Source organism: Nasonia vitripennis, chromosome 2, assembly GCF_009193385.2.
Source record: "Nasonia vitripennis strain AsymCx chromosome 2, Nvit_psr_1.1, whole genome shotgun sequence".
NCBI lineage: Eukaryota > Metazoa > Arthropoda > Insecta > Hymenoptera > Pteromalidae > Nasonia > Nasonia vitripennis.
This window is the reverse complement of record NC_045758.1, coordinates 7,690,386-7,711,574: the sequence shown is the minus strand read 5'-3', so window position 1 is coordinate 7,711,574 and position 21,189 is coordinate 7,690,386. Positions and strand designations below refer to the sequence as shown.

Here is a 21,189-nt window from a genome sequence, read left to right as displayed (position 1 = left end):
AAAATCAGAATCATCTAGGTTACATATTTCTAGGTAACATAGGAAGTGGCAGTGTCATATTTTAGTTGTCTAGTAGCCTTTTTACAATTCAAAGTACATTGTATAATGATAGACTTAAACTTACTGACTCGGATACTGAACTTTTTTTTAAATTCACCTCTCAAACCTCACCGGGGCGACTTTGGGCACCGAGGCACAGTACATCTTCAAACTCTTTATTCTTTTAATTGAACTTCTCACTGACATTTAAAAAAAATCTAAATAATATTCACACACTTTATTACTACTTCAAATAGGGTTAGAGATAATACTACACACTCTTGGTAATGATTAATTTTTACTAAAATTTCTTGCTAGTTATATTACATATATTTTATCTGTTATCAAGGTTTCCACATTTCATTTTAAACACCTTAAACATTTCTACCAGGGTTATGAGTTATGACTGTTTTGAGGGTTATGAATTTAAAGCGCGGTTCTGATCTCGTTGCCTAGGCAACCAACCAGCAACCAATCAGAATCACGCATTAAATGCTTCACAACAAAGGCCATCATTTTTTAAATATATAGAGCGGAGGATCCAATACCAAACAACTGCTCATTCAAGATGCACCTATATACTTGAAAGTGGCGCTGCTGTTCCGTTTTACGCGCCAAATCACTCGTGTTTGATGTTTCGGTCTCTATATATGACATGTAGGTATAGATATAGTAGTCAAACGAGCGCCATGCGGCCCGCGTGTCAACAATGTTTTTGTTTGGCGATTATTATTGATAGTATATGACACAAATAGTAAATAAGTATGCGAAACGCATTGGTTTATCTATATTTAAAGTTACCGAATCAGTTTTGAACATGTCATCGACTACTAGTACCGGGAAATCTTCCGACGAAATAAGTGGTTATATTTTATGCGAAAAAGATGAACTTGATTTGGGAATAACGCTGAAAGGAGGTCAGAGTTTTAGGTAAGTAAGTTCCTTTTTTATTACTCATCTTGATTTATTTATCGAGTACAATTTATGTAAGTATGACATAACCCCCACTTTTATATTTTTGCCCAGTATAAACCATCACGTCATTCCTGAGCCTTTTATGTATGATGAAAGAAAATGGGATTAAATGTACTTAATTAAGCATATTTCACAAGAGTCGATAAGTACTTTGTTGATATTTATAGATTTGTTTTTTAGGTGGGTAGAATGCAGCGATGGGAACAGTTATCGTGGAGTTTTTAACAGTGCACTTTGGACACTGTCTCAAAGTGATAATAAATTGTTTTACACAAGACATGGATCAAAAAAAGGTTTTCAATGTGATAAGGCATTATCTAATTACTTTAGATTGGATGTGTCTCTAAAAGAAAATCTCAAATCATGGGCTGGCACCGATTCCCACTTTAAGACTACTTATGATAAAATAGGAGCAGTGAGAATACTGAATCAAGATGTTGTTGAAAATCTGTTTTCGTTTATTTGCAGTTCAAACAACAATATAACAAGGTATTTCAGACTGATATTAATAGTTTTAAGCGAGATAAATATATTTCTCATCTGTGCCAAATTTGTAAGCTACCAAATATTTTACAATTTTTAGGATATCAGGTATGGTTGATAAATTGTGCAGGTTGTTTGGGGAATACATTTGCACAGTTGAGGGCCAGGATTATTATGATTTTCCAAAAATTGAGAAACTTTCCAGTTCAGAATTGGAAAATATTCTCAGAAAAGAAGGATTTGGGTATCGAGCTGGGTATATTGTCAAAAGTGCTAAAAAATTGTTGTCTTTGGGAGAAGACTGGCTTCTGGGATTAAAAAAAGAGAATGGTGCAACGTATGAACATGCGAGAGAAAGTCTCATGTCTCTACCAGGTATAGGCCCTAAAGTAGCAGATTGTATTTGTCTTATGTCATTGGGACACTTAGAATCTATTCCTGTAGATACACACATATTTCAAGTTGCTTGTTCTAATTACACACCTCACTTGAGTAAGCAAAAAACAGTGACGCCCAAAATACACCAGGAAGTTAGTTCTCATTTACGTGAGTTGTGGGGTCCACTGGCTGGTTGGGCTCAGGCTATTGTGTTTTGTGTTAAAATCAATTCGACTAGCAGTAAAACAAGTAAAAAACGTCCCATTTCAAAAGCTGAGAAAAAGAAGTCTGTAAAAACTAAAGTTGGTAGAAAAAATTCCAGTGATTGAACTGTTTTTAGTATTGAGGTTTTAAGCTTGAAAAATGAACACAGAAATTCTGCATAAAAGATGTCTTTTATTCAATAATAATAATAATATTAATTAAAGCTAAACATATAATAGTGTAAAAGAATCTTAAATGCAAAAATTGGCATATGAATTAATATATAACTATTAATATCAATTAATTTACATAAATTAATTACAATCTTCACTTAGTTTTATTACTGTTACAGTAATAAAGAAAAAATACTAATTTACAAAAATTTTGCCATTTGCTTGGTACGCAAAACAGGTAATAATTTTCATGATTCTCAAAATCCTCTTCTGATATGAAAATAATTACTGAAAAATAGTTCAAATAGTTGTAAGAGCTATAGTCTGTAATGATGAAGTTGGACGTTTCGATATGTAATCTTGGTCTATATGCCTTTTCTTTCTTCTGTTTTTACACTGCACAAGAGCAAAGTCAAAATCCTCCAATATCATTCGTGGGAATTCGTAATCTTCCTCATTGTCGTCGTCTTAATAAAAAATTAATCTGATAAGTCAGAAGAATTTGGTTTAAAATAAATTGTATCAGGACTTTGCATGATTAAATCATGTCCGCGTGGTATTTTATTCTACGAAAAATTGAAAACGATCTAATTTATTGTTTTGATTAACAGCTATAAATGAATAGGTTTTTTCACGCAAAGACCCGATTTGTTTTTTAAAAGTCAAATGAATTTTTACCATCACATTTTTGAAGTAAATCTGCAAAAATACTCCTTGAGAGGTAATTCAGTCCAGGGAATGCTGTTTTCAAATAAGCTCTTTGAATAGGTCTTAACATGGATAAACAGTCTATTTGTAAAGATGCCGGCATCGAGCAAGAGCATGTGAGTTTCATTTTACTTTTTGCTGCTGTAGAACAGATCATGGGATATAACTCCAATCCTCTCAAGCCTGTGAAAGCAATACCTGAAAGAATATCACGTACGTGGTTAAGTTACATGACACTTGTTAATAGAAAATTTGTCTGTAAGTTAAAACATTTTGATAATAAAGCTATAAACAATGTCAACTATTATTTTGGGCAACTCACCTAAAGGTTTTCGATCCAAAAAGAATTGTAACGTTCCTTTCCATGTGTCCAAGTAAACACCGACCAAACTTCCTTGTTTGAAACACGCCTTGTATTCCTTGGTTTGGCCATTATGTTGTAGATAGCCCCTATACGAATATCCCCACGATTCTGCATCCCTACCCAGGAGTGAGCAAAAAGACTCGGTTGTACTTTTTAAGTCAGCTTTCTTCGTTCCCACTCCTACCATCTGAAAATAAAAAGATCATTGCACTCAGATATACTGCTTGCGCAATCGAGGTTGCTAGCTGACACACATAAATCATTGACTCAGTTTTTTATAACTCACTACATCTGTTCCGTAAACGGCTGTGATCATTTTGACCTCCCAGTAATGATGTCTGTTCCTCGACAATGGCTTGTTCCCTCTGATACCTGCTGTCCCTACGCTGTACCCAGGATGGAACTTCACCTCCATATTCCTCTTGCCAAGCTGCAGTTTGGGCGTCTCGAAAGACTGGTCCCATGTCCATTCAGGGACTGGAATCATATTAGCGCAATAAAGTGAATGTCCTTGAACTAGTCTGCCATAGCGCGAAGCGATGCACTGCACTGGATCAGCGCAGCTTTTAAGGTTACTCTAGTAAGCGGTTTATCTTATTATACACCTTCTACAAGAGTCTAGGGCTAAAAATATGTCGAATCAGCTGTTCTGATTGTTCTATGGCAAACGTCATCAGTGGTATATTTTTAAGTTTCGCACACGCCTAATGTTCGAATGTTCGTGCAAACTGTTCACACATACTGCGAATCGAGGTTTGCAATAAACTATGCACTAACACCTACGTCGAATCTCTTCGCGTATCTACAGGCCAAAACTTACTCACTAGTAAGTGAAATTTAGTAACCATGTCTGCGTAAGTACTTACTCTGATTGTTGTGGCTGCAGCAGCAGTTGGTTTCCATGCACTTGATGCACGATTTGTCGATGTTGTTCATCAGACTGACGGGATCGAATTCGATGCTCATACCTCCGTGAACAGTACTTTTGTATATTGCAGATTGCAGACTTTATGAAAAAGTACGCTGTCTGGCGTTTACCGCAACACGGGAAACAGCGATTAGATTATGATGCACGAACTTCTGGCTGTGTTGATGCAAAACAAACTAGAGACGCCGCTCGATCGGGCAGCTCCTATATATAAACTCGGTCGCGTTCGAGAAATCTCTAGAAAACGTCTTGACTGACCGAGCTGCTTGCCAGCCAGTGACCAGTCGCTATAACTGAAGCTGTATAACTGTATTGGCAATGTGCGCTGCTGATGATAGTCGCGCTTGATACCAGATGGCGCTACTGTGACCTCGCTATTGCTTTCCCGCCGTTTTATGAAATTTTTATTTCTTTGCGCTCGTTATTTTTGTTCTTGTTGCAAAGATTTATAAGAAGAGTAAAGGTAAAGTAAATTTTTTATTTTTATTACGGTTTGTTAATTAATAAAAAGCAAAGCACGTAACCATCACTATGGAAGCTCGTGTAGTACACATCGTAACTAACATCATAACTCAATCAACTCGATTCTTTTCCAAAAAGTATCAACTCATCTATGTGTAAAGCCGATCACAAACTCACACCAGAAAACAAAACCCTTGAAATTAGATACACCTTTTCAATCATCCACGCATTCGCTTTTCGAATTTCCTTTATGTATAAACAATTGTAACTCCACACAAAAGAACCCCCCCCCCCCCCTCTTTTTCACACAGCCGCTGACACACAAACCCAAGTCTTTGCAAAAGTTTCTCCAATTGACACGTGAACAAGGCCACTATGGTATGTACCGATGCACTCAGATGCACGTGTGTATTAGTCGTGTGTTAGTCGAAACCTTGCAGCTAACCCAGTTTTTTTCCAAACGCGTGTATAACGTATATATAGTTTCCCTCAATTCTTTGCGTTACAGAAGACGAAACGTCTGTAATAAACGCAGTCAATGGAAATAGAAAGAGCCGTTGCTTTGTTTCCACAGTCTTTCTATAGCCCGGAATCGCATCCCAAAGCCGTCGCGGCGGGAGGCAAACGCATTTGTTCCCGCATCGATCGGTTGCGAGCCGCCGCGTCTAGATCAATCGATTATCCGTCGCCCGAAGGAAAGGGAAATAACGAAAAAAGAAAAAGAAAAACAATCGAATGCATTTGAACGTTCGAATCGATCCGCAATATATACGGATACTCCGAAGCTTTTATCTGTTTTCTGCTCGCGTGCAAAACGCTGGCGATCAAATTAAGTCGAGCATGTAAAAAAGCGCGTGAAGCGAGGACAGAGAGAGAGAGAGAGAGAGAGAGAGAGAGAGAGAGAGAGAGAGAGAGAGAGAGAGAGAGAGAGAGAGAGAGAGAGCTATACTATATATATATATACGTATGCACGCGATATACACGTGTCGTAAAGTTATACGACACACAATCTATATATACAGATGTATCCCCGCTCGTAAAAATCGGCGCTTGCGCTTGCACATATGCTGATGGTTACGCGAGAGAATCGACAAAGCGCGACTTCGTTATATATGACTTATACGAGCTTGGCTCTCTCGAGATATCTATTTTTCAGTTATTTCGCTGTACGAGCATCTCTTGTTATCTCGGATTTTTTTCCACGTCGGAAACGCAAAAAGTGAAGCTATCGATTAGGCTTCGAATTAAAAGCTGTATCCCTGCCACTTAGCTAAGTTGTGGTTAACGATTTAATATTCGTAATAAGACATATATACGTTTTAATGCCAAAAAAAGGGAAAAACAATTTTTAACTTAATAATAATACTGATGTGGTATTATAGATACGCATCACTAAAATATTAGCAATATTTTAATTAATTTTTTTACATTAAAATTTGATAAAACTGGCCAATTAAACTTAACTTTTTAACGAATTTCAACCGTTAATTTTCTACCAGGGTGTATACGTATTGCATATGCGTTCCTTAAAGCTTTCACGATACATACAATATATAGGGTTCGAATCGAAAATCCGCGTCGTGAGATTGTCTCGCGCTTGATCGAGCCGTGGAAGTTGACGCATGCATTACATGGGTGCGCACTTAGTCGCTTTCGTATAATGGGCTGTTTTTTGCGTTGAGGGATGCGCTATCGAGAGCAAATACTCATCAGAAATGTCTACGTTCTCATATTGCTGTTTTATCACTTGTGGGTATATTATATATTATTGAAAATTGTATTAACGATTGTAAAAATTCGAAAAACGACATCAGCGTGGAAGTCAATCTTCGTACTTCTCAGTATAGTACAAAAAGAGCTTCGGTCGTCTTCACCTCGAAAAACTTGGTCACGATGTTATACTCTAGGAGAGTTAATACTCTTTCAGCAGTCGAGTATAAAGAAGTCAGATTCACATGGCGTGTTCGTGTAACATATGTCATTCTTACTCGTATAAACCGCTTTTACAGTCGTTATAGCAGGTGATGAAATGTTCGATGTGCAATGAAATAACGATCTTTTGAATCGGTTTATTATGGAATATATCATTATTCTATATCGATACATTATCTATAAAATGTCGAGTACCTACACACTTCGGTCACATTGTCACTCGATCATTCCTCTGTATGCGTGTATACTTGTGTATATATATATATACACACATGCGGCCGTGTGAGGCCACAGTTCGCTCTCGTAAATTTCTCGTCACATATAGCCTGTAAAAGTTCCAATTAAAGCTTGATGACCGTCTTGCGCATGACGACGGCTCGTTTGGCCGTCGCGAAAAGGGGGATAAACTCTCTTTATTTCGCTGGTCTTACACGAAATGAAGGAAAGCCGAGCGAGCTATACAGTATATAGGGGAGGAAACGACGACGAGGGTCGCTTTGGGTTATAGAGAGCAAAAGATATCCAGGCGCTTGCTGTTTTACGCTCGGAATACTTCGTTCTTTCTTCTTTTTTGGCCTCGTCGTATGCAGGCGGCGGAGCGAAGTCTTTCGATTGCCACTCGAGGTGATGTCGTGAGAAATGCTCTTCTCGTATTTTCGATATATATATGAGGAAGTTTTGTTGCGCTCTTTTGCGGGCCTGCTTCTACACTTTCTGCGTTGACATTTTTAGAATTTATGTGTGCGGGGGGCTTGAAATAGTGCTTTTGTTGTTCGCTTCTTGCATCGGAAGAATGTATAAAAAGCGGGTGAGAGGAAAAGTCGGGTGGGAAAATTTTACCTTTTGTATTATCGGCTTTACATGCGCTTACGCGGGAAATGTATGAAAAAATGAATTCGCTTCTTGAATTCTAGAGTAGATGTGGGCATTTTACAAGTGCGAAAAATGAACCAATCGACCTTATAGCGTAGGAGAATGAAATATCTGGAAACGCACAGCTACTCAGAGGATATTGTTGGGAAAAAACCAATGACTACTTTTCTTGTCAGCTTTCTATTTCTAATAATATTACAAAGTATACTCGTCATTTGTTTCTTGTTTTTAATGACAGTACAATACTTTATATAAATAACACTTACCTTCATATGTGCGTCACTGCTATGTATAGTTTCTGCATCGACACTGCGATTAAGTCTAAAATAATTTATTCGTTCAAAAAAAAATCAACAACAAAAAATGAACTTCATTTTTCGCGCTAGTATACAAGCAGAGGAGTCACACAGCCGAAGACGTCGAGCTTAATTAGCTTAGCTTATCAATTAACGCGAGCGCCAGAGTGCCGGGTCTAACACATCCCACGTCGTCACTGCAAGCTAGTGCAAAAACAGACCACTTTACGCAAGAACACTCGCACGCAGATTCGGACTTCCTCGTCAGGGTTGGCTGGAAAAAAATATTGGAATGAAAAAAAGCGAAAAAAGTATCGTCCTAATCGAATTAACTCGTGTGTGCGGCTTATATCTCCTATATGAAGGCGAGGAATCGGAGAGGAAAGTTGAAGATTTAGAACATATAGTCAGCTTTTATTAATCAAACAAGCGTCATGTTTATTTCAGAGCAGTGTGCAGCACTTTCGATACAAAAAAAGGATCGCGCTGATCGCGCGCTTAATATATTCATCATACACCTCTCTTCGTCTAATATACGCCTATATATTATATTCACGTAATTATATAATATATTTCTTCGCTCATCCACACACTCACTTTGCACGATACACCTCTCAGCCTCTCACTCTCTCGCGCACGTATATGATATAACATCGCTCGTGATCATCACATTTCGGGAACAAAAAAAAAATCACTCACTCGGCAATAGTTCTTCATAGTCGACAGTCATCGCTCGCGCGCAGTATACTAATAGCGCGATATCGTATAGAGAATGCACGCATGCGTTTTTCCTGCACACGCTAACGAGCGAACTAGCTCGTCACGCACGTGCATCGATTTCACTCTCCTCTTTGCGCTCGCGTGGAATCGGAAGGATTGTTGCAGCTGTATACAATACATATATGTGTATGTGGATTTGTGACTCGGGTCGAGGTGCGGGAAAGGCGCAACTCGCACGTCTGAGCGCGATTCGACGATATAATACGGGCTTTGCGTGCGCGGATCTTTTATTTCATTCGCGGCGTGTTTGGTCAATGCGATGATTTTCCGAATATAATATAAGTGGATGTACGCACTCGCAGAAATGACACGGGTACAATAGCGAGGATTTATATGCGGGAAGCTTGCACGCGGACGAAATAATTAATTATATCTTTTATTATTAATGTGCGCGGGAAATTGTATAATTGACGATGAAATGTATTTCGCTGCGACGTCATGCCCTCGTTTATTTCGTTTTACAATATTCGCAAGCGGGATGTATTGTTAAAAACTTAATAGCTTTTTACACACAACGTATGTACGGGCGCGCATCGAGTTAAAACGCGCGTTTCCTAAAAACCATCCACGATTGAATTTCAGCCGGATGGGAAAAGCCGTTCGCCGAATGCAGCCTCAGCGAGTATAATGTTTAAACATACAATCTATTCGAAAAGCATCGGCTTTAAGACTCTCACGCAACGCGTCTGACCGATCGCCGAGACCATCCACTTTAAGACAAGAGTACACAGCGCCGCACGACTGCGGATGACAAGCGTCCCGTATATAATTACGTCGAGTTACCAGAAATCGATACCGGACGTAATCGTAAACCATTCACCGGCTCGAGAAAAAGCTCTCTCTCTCTCTCTCTCTCCGAAGCACGATCGCGTCCCGCCCCTTTATATGCACGTGAAATCATCGCCGAGAAAAGTTCGCTCGCTGCAGGTACAGCTATATCTGTATTATACTCATTATATACGATCTCGAGGAAAAACGTGCGCGCAGCTCGTCAAACTCGCTCGTCCCGGGGCTCGAGGGACGACGACTCGAACGAGCTTTCGCGAGCGCGTTTCCTCTCGTGCGTTTGATCCTGCGCCTCGATATGTATGCCGGCGGCCGTATAATTAGCACCATTTCACCTTCGCCTCGACCTTTGCCTCTTTTCTCGCTTTCTTCTGCGGCCTGTTATCATGCGACGCACGCATATACACGTCGCAAGCTCTCGAGCGGTTTTCATTACACACGCGAGCTTGCACGAGATCGAGATGTGCAGCGGATCGGCGAAAGTACTGTGGAAAACTGATTTTTCGCGATTTTGAGAAGGGAAAGTAATGCTTGGCGATCGATTTAATTAATTATATGCTTTAATAATATGCGATATATTCGATAACTTTTTTTCTTACAGCTTTCCACGGTACTTCAGCGCTTGTTTTTATATAATTAATTTACTCGTTTAATCGTCTGTCCTAATTCGCCGCACTGACACACATAATAATACGAGACGATAATAACGAGGTTACGATACATCGTCTGTATACACGATACGAGCCTATATGAAAAAAACATCATACAAACCTTGATTAAATCTACACCGATCTCCTCGCGCGCACGTGTATTTACAAGTTTATACATCGCAAAAAAGAACTCTCGCATCATCAGTTACACATCATTTCCCCCTATTCATATATATCTCTTATACACTTCGGTGTAAAAACGCGAACGCGAAAATACATCTCTTATACTCTATACACATCAGGATACGAATCGTAAAAATATTAGAATAATCAACGGGGATAAAACGTTCAGCGATAAATCTGCCATCATAACGCACGCGCCGACAAAGTTCGCGCTTTTGACTCTTTGTGTGTGTGTATCGCTTCGAAACTTGCGGAGGAGAAAAAAAAGAAATAATCTCGGAGCTACTTTTCTCGACCGTGCTGCACAATGCATTACAATTAGCCGCGCAACTTTGCGCATCAGCCGCCTCAGAGGAAAGAAGAAGTAGTAGAATAAAAAAGGAGAGAGAAGAGAGATGAGTTGCGATACGCACAGTATACACTATATATATATATATATATATATATATGTGTGTGTAAGTTAAAGCTGCACAACCGCTCGAGTTTTTCACGTGTTTTCTTGCTGATCGCATTATGCCGCAGCTTTTGGTATATATAGCTGTATATGTACATGGTACACGCCACACAGCTGTGTAAAGCTTTACGGCGCAGAGAGCTTTATACTGCGATGCGCTGCTGTAACGTAGTTCTCGCGTTCGTTTACAATATTTACATACTCGTGCGACGAGTTGTTTTTTTTCTTTTAATATGGATTTAATTTGGATCGTATGAGATTTACGAAAATAATAAAGTCTCGCACACGCATCCTCGTTATGTACATTAATCACAATTCTGGGATACAGTATAGCGCGTTTATTCTATATGTACACTTGATATAATTCTCGCTTTAGTCGGCGCAAGCTCTGACCAACGCTCTAGATGACACACGCTTCATCGCGACTTCTTCGCGTGAAAATTAAATCACACGTCTAGCTCTCTGTATGTACACGCGGTTTCGTCGCGCGCTGCACTCATCGCCCTGCCCTGTAGTTCCACACATTAATATGTACAAGTTAAATTTTGTATAGACGAGGTTAGTCGAGACGTGTTGTGTGCTCGTTCGTTGATACAGTGTCTGTTTTTGTTTTTTTTTCGACGCCAGAGATTAGTGTAACAAAAATCGTTCATACGACGCTTAGATTATTAATAATTAATTTCGCAAATATATCAACGATGAATATATACCTATACGAGTTTCTCAAACAAATAGACTACTCACGCTTAGCGTGTGATATAAAATATGCTTATAATCTTAACATTAAATATAGAATCATGCGCGCGTGTACTTAATACATCGAAAAATAATTTAACGCAATATGGGGCGACAATATTCCTCTCAACGCTCTCTCTCTCTCTCTCTCTCTCTCTCTCTCTCTCTCTCTCTCTCTCTCTCTCTCGTTGTTCCATCCAATACTCCCTATGGGAGCAACGGCGCCAAACTCAATCACTTAACGGGAGCACAGCCTCGCGAGCCCGACTCCTCTCATCGCACAGATTCATTCGCTCGATGCAGCAGCGGCGTCAGCGTCGGGTATACCTTTCCCGGGTAAAATAATAGCACACGACTTCGTGTATACGCTTGAAACAACTCGCGTTTGTTTTTCACTCGCTGCGCTGTGTGTTTTTTCTCTCTCCACCTACGAGTAGCGAAGCTTTGTAAAGCTCGCGTTTCAGTTTTTAAATTAGTTGCCGGAACGCGCCGCTGAATTCTGCAGTCGGCGGTCGCGAGACCTGTTGAATTGCGTAGCCGCACGGAATAAATGCGCTTTGGTGTGTCTTGATTAGCTCGTTTTTTTTTCATTCGAAGCTTGCGGGGGCGATTGAGTTGTTCTAAGCGACTTGCATAGCGTGGCGTGATTGCGTTTAATTAAATTTTCGTGAAATATGCGCGCAGAGGCGTGAAAAAGTTCTTTCATTTGGCCTCGCATCAGGGCGGGTATATTAAACGCCTTTGAGAGAGAGAGAGTAGAGCCAGAGCTGGCCTCTGAACAACGAGCCGTGAGTTATGAGGGAAAATGCGGTCAGATGTATATCTAGGGGAGGGAGAAAAATCACGGGCGGTGTCGGCTATTAATGCTTGCAGCGGCCGCTGTACTGATAAGAAACGCGAGAAGTTGCGCTGATGTGCGTAGTAGGATGGGAAAACTTGAAGCATGTGTACACGCCGGTTTTAAATATGACGACGATCACGAAGTGAGCGCAAATTTGATAATGAATTTTATGCGCGAGTTAATTTTTTTCTTTCTGTATGATTTTACAAAAAATTTTCAGTGCATACTCGCTAACTCGTTAACTTTTAAAATCCACTCGAATTATCACGCGCGCGAAACAGAAACGCGATCTACGCGATTAAATCGTAATATCAACGCAGCGAATCATCTCGCTTTTACCGGAATTATTTCCGCATCTGGCGCAGTTTTAAATCCTCCCGTTAGCTGGTGTAATACGAATTAATCCTGTGCTCTCCGCGCTGCGAGCGTTTATTTCGAGCTCCTTTTTCAACCTTATTTAAACTCCTCTCCTCGCTCCCGAAAAAGCACAAGGGTATACAAGGAAAAAAGCCGATTAAAAAAACGGGAGAAAGCAAAAAAGCAAGTAATGAAAAGACCGACAACTGTTGCCGTGTTCGGAGAGCCGCGAGAAATCGTCGGTGAGTAAGTGGAAAAAGCAGACCGCGGATAACGTATATATAGACACACGCGCGTTTATACAAGCGGCACACGTAAGGCTCGTAAAAAGCGCAGTACCGCGCTGGCTGCAGGAATAATGGGCAAGCCGGCGGAGGAGATTTCTTTTCGGGCGCTTTGCGCTTCTGTTCCCTTATATTCCAGCAGCCTCGGTCATCCTTTATCCGCTGCTTACGTGCGCGAGCATTGCAGTTCGCGATATACAGGCCATATAGGTATATACATACATACTGTAGCCGAAGATTCCGTAACGGACGTGGACGGGTGCGCAAAGAGCTTTAATTTATACGTGAGACGCGGGAGGAAGTTGGCGCTTTCGATGGATTATCAATGGAGCGATCTGCAAGTAAGCTGAATTTCGAGTTTTCTCGGGCATATTGAATCGCGATTCATATATACATTTATCATAAAATTTGAAAAAGCTTCTACGCTTAAAAAAACGCTCCGTCAGCATCGTGCCCCCCAGCGGCGTGGAAACAAAAAAACAATCATCATTCAGAGCTTCCGCCCCAAGCTAATTAGACGCAAGCTCAGCGCAGTCGACAATAACGCCCATAGTCCCTCGACTCGCATTATATACCCTCGTGAAAAAGCAAAGAAAAAAGCACGCGCGATAGCCGCAAGCGCGAGAGATAATTTTTCACGAGTGCGGTGCGCGACGAAATAGCCGGCGGGCTTAAAATTCAAATGGCGTTGCGGCGGGAGAGCTTGCGCGCGTGCGAGCGGAAAAACGCGCGGCTCGTGCTTGCCGACGCGGAAAATTCTATTTCGGAGGCTGGAAAGGAACAGGTCATTCCGTTGCTTAGTGTATCGCGCGAGAGCTGTGCTGGAGACTCGACTCCTTGCCGATGAATTTAAATGATAATTAAAGCATTACCCGGACGACGCTCGTGCGAAATTGATTGTGTAACGCGGGACTTTGCTGCTCTTTCGCTTGGGGGTCGACTTTTTTAAAGCTGAGACGACAGACGCTGTACTTTTGATTAGAGGTAAGTGGACGCTTTTAGCGATGGAGATTGACTCGTTTGTAAATTCAATGTATAATTCATCGGAGCTAAGAGCATGTAGTATTGCGGGTTATTACTTTAAGGGTGTAAAAAAATGTTGCAACAGTTGCCAAGACCTTATCGATCGCGACCTCTTCATCTTGCGCTCGGACGATTTATCAAGAGCTCTGCACTCTCCCTTCTATATACTTTGGTTTTCGCTCGCGGGAATCGCCGACGGATTTTCCGGTTGTTCTCTCTCTCGATACACTTGTTTCGCTGCGAAGCCTTTTTTTCCTCGCCTTATAGGCGCGTCACGCAGTAAAGCCGTGCGCGTCGATCCCTTTAACCTCGCAGAATCGGATAGTCGCGCGAAATTATCGGGAATATTCCCGGATGGATGATCGTTCCATAAATTTCGCATGAATTTTATCTCCCGTCGCGCACGACGAACAATGTGTCTCGGTCCTGTCCTCGTATGAGTGATGGACGCTCCTCGACAGCCTTTTTGCGGTCCTCTTTATCGCGGCCGGGTTCCTCCTCCTTTTTTCGCCATCACAGATATAGATAAAGCTCCGACAGATTTTTAATTCCCGCGTGATTTTCGGCTTTTGTTTGCTTCGGTATTGCCGTTTGACTCTTTCATCGGAGCGGTTTTTAATCTTCGCTCCTGCGCTGTGTATAAATCGATGCTTTCTTGTATTTTTCACTCGACGGGGCTTGGCATTGCGGTCTCTCTCTCTCGACTTTCTCGTTTTCTGCCTTTGGCGCTGCGAGAGCTTTGTACAAAGCAAACCGTATCGATTGAGCTCGAATTGAGAATCGCGGAGAGTTTATACAGTAAAGCAACTAAATACTGTTATAGCAAGGAATTCGGGTACGTATGACGGAGGCATTTTAATTGGAGAATCCGATGAGCGCCTTTGCCAAAGCGCTGCAGCGAAGAATTCGACTATATCGAGTGTGTATCGCATAGCTCTCTCTCTCTATCTCGCTGGCCGAACGTAATCAGATCTAACCTCATGCCGATAAAGCATTCTCGCTCATAAAACTCGTAATTCGATCGAGAGCTGTATCACATTCCCGAGGATCGACGCTGGAGTATGAGGGAGTTTGTAAAAAACGCGCGTTGGGGCGCGTATCGGGTTTTGTCCTTAGTGTGTGTATTTAATGTACGACCATCCGAGTTTCTCCGCGCTGACATCAAAGCGCTTTCTATTTTTCCATCTAAATAACTTCCCTTTATGTACTTTTTTCATTGCGTCAAATTGCCAATGTCGTACTAAAGAGTTTGGTATAATCGAAACTTTATTGGGGAATTCGCCGATAGAAGTTAAATATTCGCGCGAGTCAATTTCGCCAAAGAGTCTCTCGCTCGGATACTTGCGCCTAAGATTGATTCGTATCGTCGCACAAAGGAAGCGACGACTCGAATCGAAGGCAAACGCAGCGGTATACAACTGTATGAAAGAAGAGCGGCTATAGGGGAGAGACGTACGTATAACATCGGCGCTTCGCTCTCGAAGGTCTCAAGACGAAGTGGAGACACTTTGTCAGCGTCCGGCGCTTCGGCCTCGTCTTAATTTGCGGCCGCCTCGAATGCTTGTTTTATCATCCGGCTTTGCTTTGCGATATCGTATCGACGAGTCCCTGAGCCTGTTTGACAGGCGTTTCATTAGACGGACGGAAAATCGTTAGATGGTCAACTGGATTCTTCTTATCGTACACACATCGACCGCCTCGTCAGCTTCATATTTTTCGCGCTCTCGCTTTTTACTTATTCCGCGCGTGTCGCTCCCCAGCGGGATTTGCATTTACGTGCCCGGATGCGAAAATCTGACTGTGTGTTCGCGTAGTAATACGCCTTGACAAATCACGAGTCGATACGCGCAAATGCAGAGCCTATAGCAGCGGCTCGTTTATCCGCGGCAACCATCAATTCGAGTGAAATTCCCATCGCTTTGCCGCGCGCGATAAAGCAAGCTTGCACAATAAACCGGAGAGGGCTGGAGAGAGAAAAAGCCGTTTCTTGCAGCTAGCGTTGGAAAATTCCGTCACGTAGTAACTAACTCGGTCGGGAAAGGGAGCAAGAGAGAGAGAGAGAGAGAGAGAGAGAGAGAGAGAGAGAGAGAGAGAGATTTGCCAGCGCGATGTCCTCGAGTAAGAAGCTCTAGGATGTTTGCATTCGGATGTACTCGCGGGCTGTACTCGTTAGCGGAGGCGACGTGGCGCGAGGGAGAATCGCCAGATTAGTCGAGGGGAATGGAGGCCGACTATACGTCGTGTCCGATAATGGCCTCTCCCCTGAATAGCTCGAGAGACGGAGTTTTGCGCTTTCTTGCAAGCTCGCTGTGTGTGCGTACTTTAAAGACGCCCACGCGCACGGCTCTTAGGCTCGTGCTTTTCTTTTTCATTACACGCTGGCGGATGTTTGTTGAGGATTTTGTAGTTTTATTTTTTTTCCATCTCAAAATGCGCTTAAAAACATACTCGCGGCTAAAACGCTCTCCATACTGCATACATGCCGAGACTCTAATATTATTCCACAAAGTATTTCCCGCTGCAATTTTTTTTCGAGGTTGAGAAAAAAAAATTATAAATAAAATCCCACTTCTATCTCTTTATGTAGCACAGTACGCGTATGAAGCTTAATAAACGCGAGCGTGGGCTGGAAATTAAAATTTCCGCGTTCGGGGAGAGAGAAAGTAGATGAAAAATTCAGCGCGTGCACGTGACAAAGGATCTAATGACAAACGAATCTGCCGATGGCTCTGCGCTCGTGTGTTACAGAGAAGCCCTTGGAAAGAGGAAAAAAAATAAAGCACATATGCAGCGGCTTTTACGTATATTAGCCGGAGGCGGGTATTAAATCCGACGTATCGAGTTGGCTGCAGAAGCGAACGTGTGAATGGGTATAACAAAGGACTGGGCTGAGCTTCTTCCAAAGGAGCGATTCAATGCAATGCGCCTTGAGAGAAAGGAAGCCAGAGCTGCTGTAGTATATATAGGGGATGAGGCCGTAAAAAACCAGAAAAATGCGAGACTTTTTATACGAAGCGCGAGCACCATGAGAGGAACGTTTTCTACTTTTATTCCGATGGCTTCCGGTAATATAGAGAAATCCGTAGAAGTTCGAGGCCGCGAGCTCGAGCTTAATTTATAACTGGTTTTTTAATTAAATTCACTTTTATATCGGCAGTCCAACGGATTCCCTAGAATTTCGAGTCGGAAATTTTCAATGCGCCCTGTATCGGAAAAAGGTTAATTACTTATTCTGATCGAGTACAATACCGTTATACCGTGATAATTGGAAAACTTTACGTCACTGCTTCTATTTTTTATTATAAAGCTAGAATCCTTTACGTTTTCCAGCACAGTTCACTCGCAGAGATAAACTCTTGCTTTTGTCCAGTGTCCATTCTTATACTCGACACTAAGAGGAACCCGCGCGATTTCTCTTACAGCCCTGTGTGTCCAGTTCGCGCTGTGCACTCGTTGCGCGAGTATTGTTGGAGATCGATCGCGGAAATAGAAATTCGTTTCGCGAGGTTATGATCGACGATCGGACCGATCGTATTTTTTTCAATTGAGTTTATCGAGGCTTACGTCACTTTTATGGATTTATCATGTAGTTTTGGTTTCGTGTGTAGCGCTATATGAAGTTATAAATTCTTTCATTGACTTCGATGCCTATAAGTATACAACTACACCTTGTACAACACTTTAAGGTTACCAAAGCTGAAATTACTATCAGATCACGACTCTGCGCCGAAAGAAACTGGCGCAAACAATCTGCGAAAAAGTTGAGAGTGATCGGACTCATTAAAACTCGTCTGGAGCAGAAGCAACTTTTATTTTCGCTGAACCTTTTTCGCATAACACGTACTCCCCCGTTTACTGTCAACTTCGCTCGCGTTGCCGACAAGCCATCAGCATACGAAATTCCATCCTCGTACTCGTGTAATATAAAAAATCAGCCGAGGCATTATTCGGCCGGAAACAAAAAAGAAGCTTACGACCGTCGACGGACACACATCACAGCGAAAATCGGCGCAGTAAATACAAGGCGAGGTACCACGAGCGACATCCATTACCGCGATATCCTCAGTATTTTTCTGTCCAACTTTTCACTCTCGCGAATTTTTGCCGGAGAGAGAGAGAGAGAGAGAGAGAGAGAGAGAGAGAGAGAGAGAGAGAGAGAGAGAGTGAGAGAGAGAGAGAGAGAGAGAGAGAGCGAAGTGATGCGGCGCCGCGAGTTGCACTACAAATTTTCCACTACAGCACACACTGTGTGCTGTATCTATACCCTCTGTTTCTTGGATTTCACTCAGAGTCTTGCTCTTTGACTTTCGAGCGAGTCCGCGGCTGTACTGCTGTATATACACGGGTTCAAAGGCGGAGTAGAGGGGACGAGGGAAAACATCGCCGTTGACATCATATACGGGCGGTTGGTCGGTCGACCGGAACATGCTCGAGAGCGAGGCAGAGCTGTATAATGTGTATACCGTGCGGTAGCTCGTGAATAGAGAGTGAATTCGCTGATGCCGAGGTTGGTTGTTTATTTTTCTTTAAAATATCACCAGCCAATTTTGATGCAAAAACACAGACTCCAAGCTCCTGCATAGTCAATCAGAGGTTTGCCCAAACTCGGAACGAATACACTTAACCGAGCTTGATTTCGGCCGCAAATTTCCCCGCGATTGCGTCGTTATCATACCGAGCTGGCAGCTATATCAAACCAAAATAATCTTTCTCCCTCAACGCGGAACGGGAGCCACCACATCTTCGCATTAGTTGTACTTTATCCAAATACCGAAGCAAAATAATTCCCGGCCGTAACAGCAGAACAAACGAAGCTCTATAGCGCCCACCCCCGAGGACAAATTTCGATAACCATAACGAAGCACATTCCGGACGTATGGGAAAAAGCCATCTCATATCAGGTCCTCGTCTCCCCTTACACCAAAATTCTCCTATATAACGCGTACACGCTAGAGCACTTACACACATGACGCGTCGGCCGTCTGGATGATGATGTCGCCGAACCAGTCGATGTATTATGCCACAATATAATCTAGACGAGGAGCAGCTAGCCGCCTTTCACGGGATATCGCCATATACAGGATTATGTAACGCTCATGCGCGCTTAGAGCTGAAGGGTTATAATCTACTTAATGGCACATCGGACGATCGCCGCGTTAACGACCCACACGGCTCGAGCGCGGCCTTGCTATATCGCGCCACTAATTAGGTCGCGCAACGAGATCGTCGCAGGACTCTTAAATTCGAGTAATTAGAATTTTTTTCGTCACAATTTATTTTTTATCCGCGGCGCAATTATTTGTGGAGATTTCAAAAGTGATGGAGAGGGAGCTTGACGCGATTATTTTGATGGAAATGTTGATGGGTCATTATTTTAGGTCCTCGGTTCGTTTATAGTATAATGCAGAGGCTTGAAGGGCTTTGGTTTTTGATAAAACTGAAATAAGTTGATCTAAATAGCTGATTGAGTTTTATATCCAGTGGTTCAATCGAGAAAAAAGAAGATTTGTGGAATGTTATGACTATTTGAAAAATCGAACATAAATCACATTTTTAACTGACTGTAACGTTTGCCCTAATTAAATTATTTTAATTTTATAGCACCTTAAATTATAGAGGATCTAGAGTTGATTTCTTAATTGGTCGTAAATTGCATTTTCATCATATGCACACTTAAAATGTTGCAAATATAAATTTAATACCTCTATTTTAGTAAGTTTCCGACGTAAAAGTAGGTCGTTACTTAGTATCAATAAGTCTTCTAAGATCCATGTATTGGACAAAAGTAACCATATGAATCGTTTCATTTTTGGGAATCATAAATCAATTTCTACACATTTATTTCTGTATTTGTTTGTTGAAGGCCGCCTCTGGTGTACCTCCTTTTATTTTATAATAGTAAATATTAACGTAGCTCTGTCTAAACAATAATTATTTCAGTAATAAGCCTCTATTTTGTCTACTAATGTTCAAACAATGGTTAAACGGGGAATCGTTTATATGGTCGTTAAAAACTTCTTTTGTGGAATATTAAAATTTTTGTAAAATACGTGAATGGGCAGTGACGTTTTTACTGCGAGCTATTGAAATTACATTTATACAATGTTTTCCGAATCTTATTTTACCTTATTTTATACCTGCACGGCTATACATTAGATTAATTTTAGTTTCGCATAAAATCTAAAAGCTTTTTCTCAAGCTATGCTTCAATATCGTTTTTGTGTTGGCTCTAACAGCGGCTTTTTCATGTATTTTCGTCGAAACGAAATGTACGTTTTTATTGATTATCACTTAACAACTGGGCCGTAACATGGATGGTATCAACAAAATTTATGTAGTAATGAATCATGGGTAATCCATAGCTCGAGTAAAAGATTGCAAAAAATGGATGTTTAGTTTAATGAGCGTATTATTTATTATTATCATTAAGAACGTTTAAAAAGCTGATTCTAATGACATACGCGCAACTGCAAAATGTAAAAAAAATTGCCGTTCTTGCTTATTTCATGTTCTCTACTCTCTCTCCCTCTCTTGCCTCGTTTATTTTCTTGTGAGAATTATGTCCGCTATATTTCACGCACAAAAGAAGAAAATTGTAATTTATATGAGAAGTTCCGTTTTACTCGGCTAATTACTCATACGTGAAAGTAATTAGTCTCGATTAAAGAGGTATTTTTCTTGGGACAAACACGAAATCTGGAATTCAACATTTAAATTGCGATGCTCCTTTGTCAACGAAAATCTCGTTCCTCGTCCGTTATAAAGAGCGACTGGAAACTCGTTCTTAATCTCTGTTGCTACACTCGAACGATTAATTTACTCATTTAAACTTGGACTGCGTCTCTCGAATGTTCAAAGTTTTAATTCGAAGCCATATCTACGTTTAAAAACCAACAAAGCGCTTAAACCGATACATTAATCACAATCTTTAACCTCTCCTCGGGACACTGTCCGAAACATTTTGAAAACTTTCCGCGCCTGTAGTTCATTTTACTCTTGAGCCCGAAAATAACGAGCGGCAGATGAAGATCCTTAGGAGGAACTACAAACTGATAGGCATCGTTTCCGAGGCAGCAGCGCATTACGAGGAAGCCTCTCCAAGGACACGACGGAAAAAAGAATCAGTCGTCTCCGAGGTTGCACGCAAACTTCGCTCCCCCGCCGAAGAATAAGTCGGCCGCGCGCGCGATTGCGGCTGGTGTAATCTTTCCGTCTTACGGTGAATTACGACTAAAGGTCTTTGATGCATTCGCCGGTTCGTTATTTCTCGAGAGGTATACA

At 41.5% G+C, this 21,189-nt stretch overlaps 2 protein-coding genes across 6 annotated transcripts; one reads left to right on the top strand and one right to left on the bottom strand.

Moving 5' to 3' along the window:
* The first annotated feature begins 691 nt into the window (after positions 1-691).
* On the top strand, positions 692-3,267 carry LOC100118165 (N-glycosylase/DNA lyase). Of its 4 annotated transcripts, none has more exons than XM_008216185.4 (4): positions 693-969; positions 1,066-1,125; positions 1,195-1,503; positions 1,598-3,267. In XM_008216185.4, coding segments are annotated over exons 2-4 (918 nt in total). In that variant the 5' UTR covers positions 693-969; positions 1,066-1,123; the 3' UTR covers positions 2,205-3,267. The 4 variants fall into 4 exon arrangements, with proteins under 4 accessions (XP_008214406.1, XP_008214407.1, XP_008214408.1 ...); XM_008216186.4 differs by having other exon boundaries at positions 693-973; XM_008216184.4 differs by lacking the exon at positions 1,066-1,125 and having other exon boundaries at positions 692-969; positions 1,345-1,503.
* LOC100118198 (SPRY domain-containing SOCS box protein 3) lies at positions 2,252-4,556 on the bottom strand. Of its 2 annotated transcripts, none has more exons than XM_008216183.4 (5): positions 4,191-4,556; positions 3,611-3,801; positions 3,283-3,511; positions 2,931-3,158; positions 2,252-2,719 (listed from the first exon to the last, which is right to left on the bottom strand). In XM_008216183.4, the coding sequence occupies exons 1-5, from the start codon at positions 4,288-4,290 to the stop codon at positions 2,553-2,555; spliced, it is 915 nt and encodes a 304-aa protein (XP_008214405.1). In that variant the 5' UTR covers positions 4,291-4,556; the 3' UTR covers positions 2,252-2,552. The 2 variants fall into 2 exon arrangements, with proteins under 2 accessions (XP_008214405.1, XP_031779621.1); XM_031923761.1 differs by having other exon boundaries at positions 2,394-2,736; positions 4,191-4,498.
* Between the last annotated feature and the right edge of the window lie 16,633 nt (positions 4,557-21,189).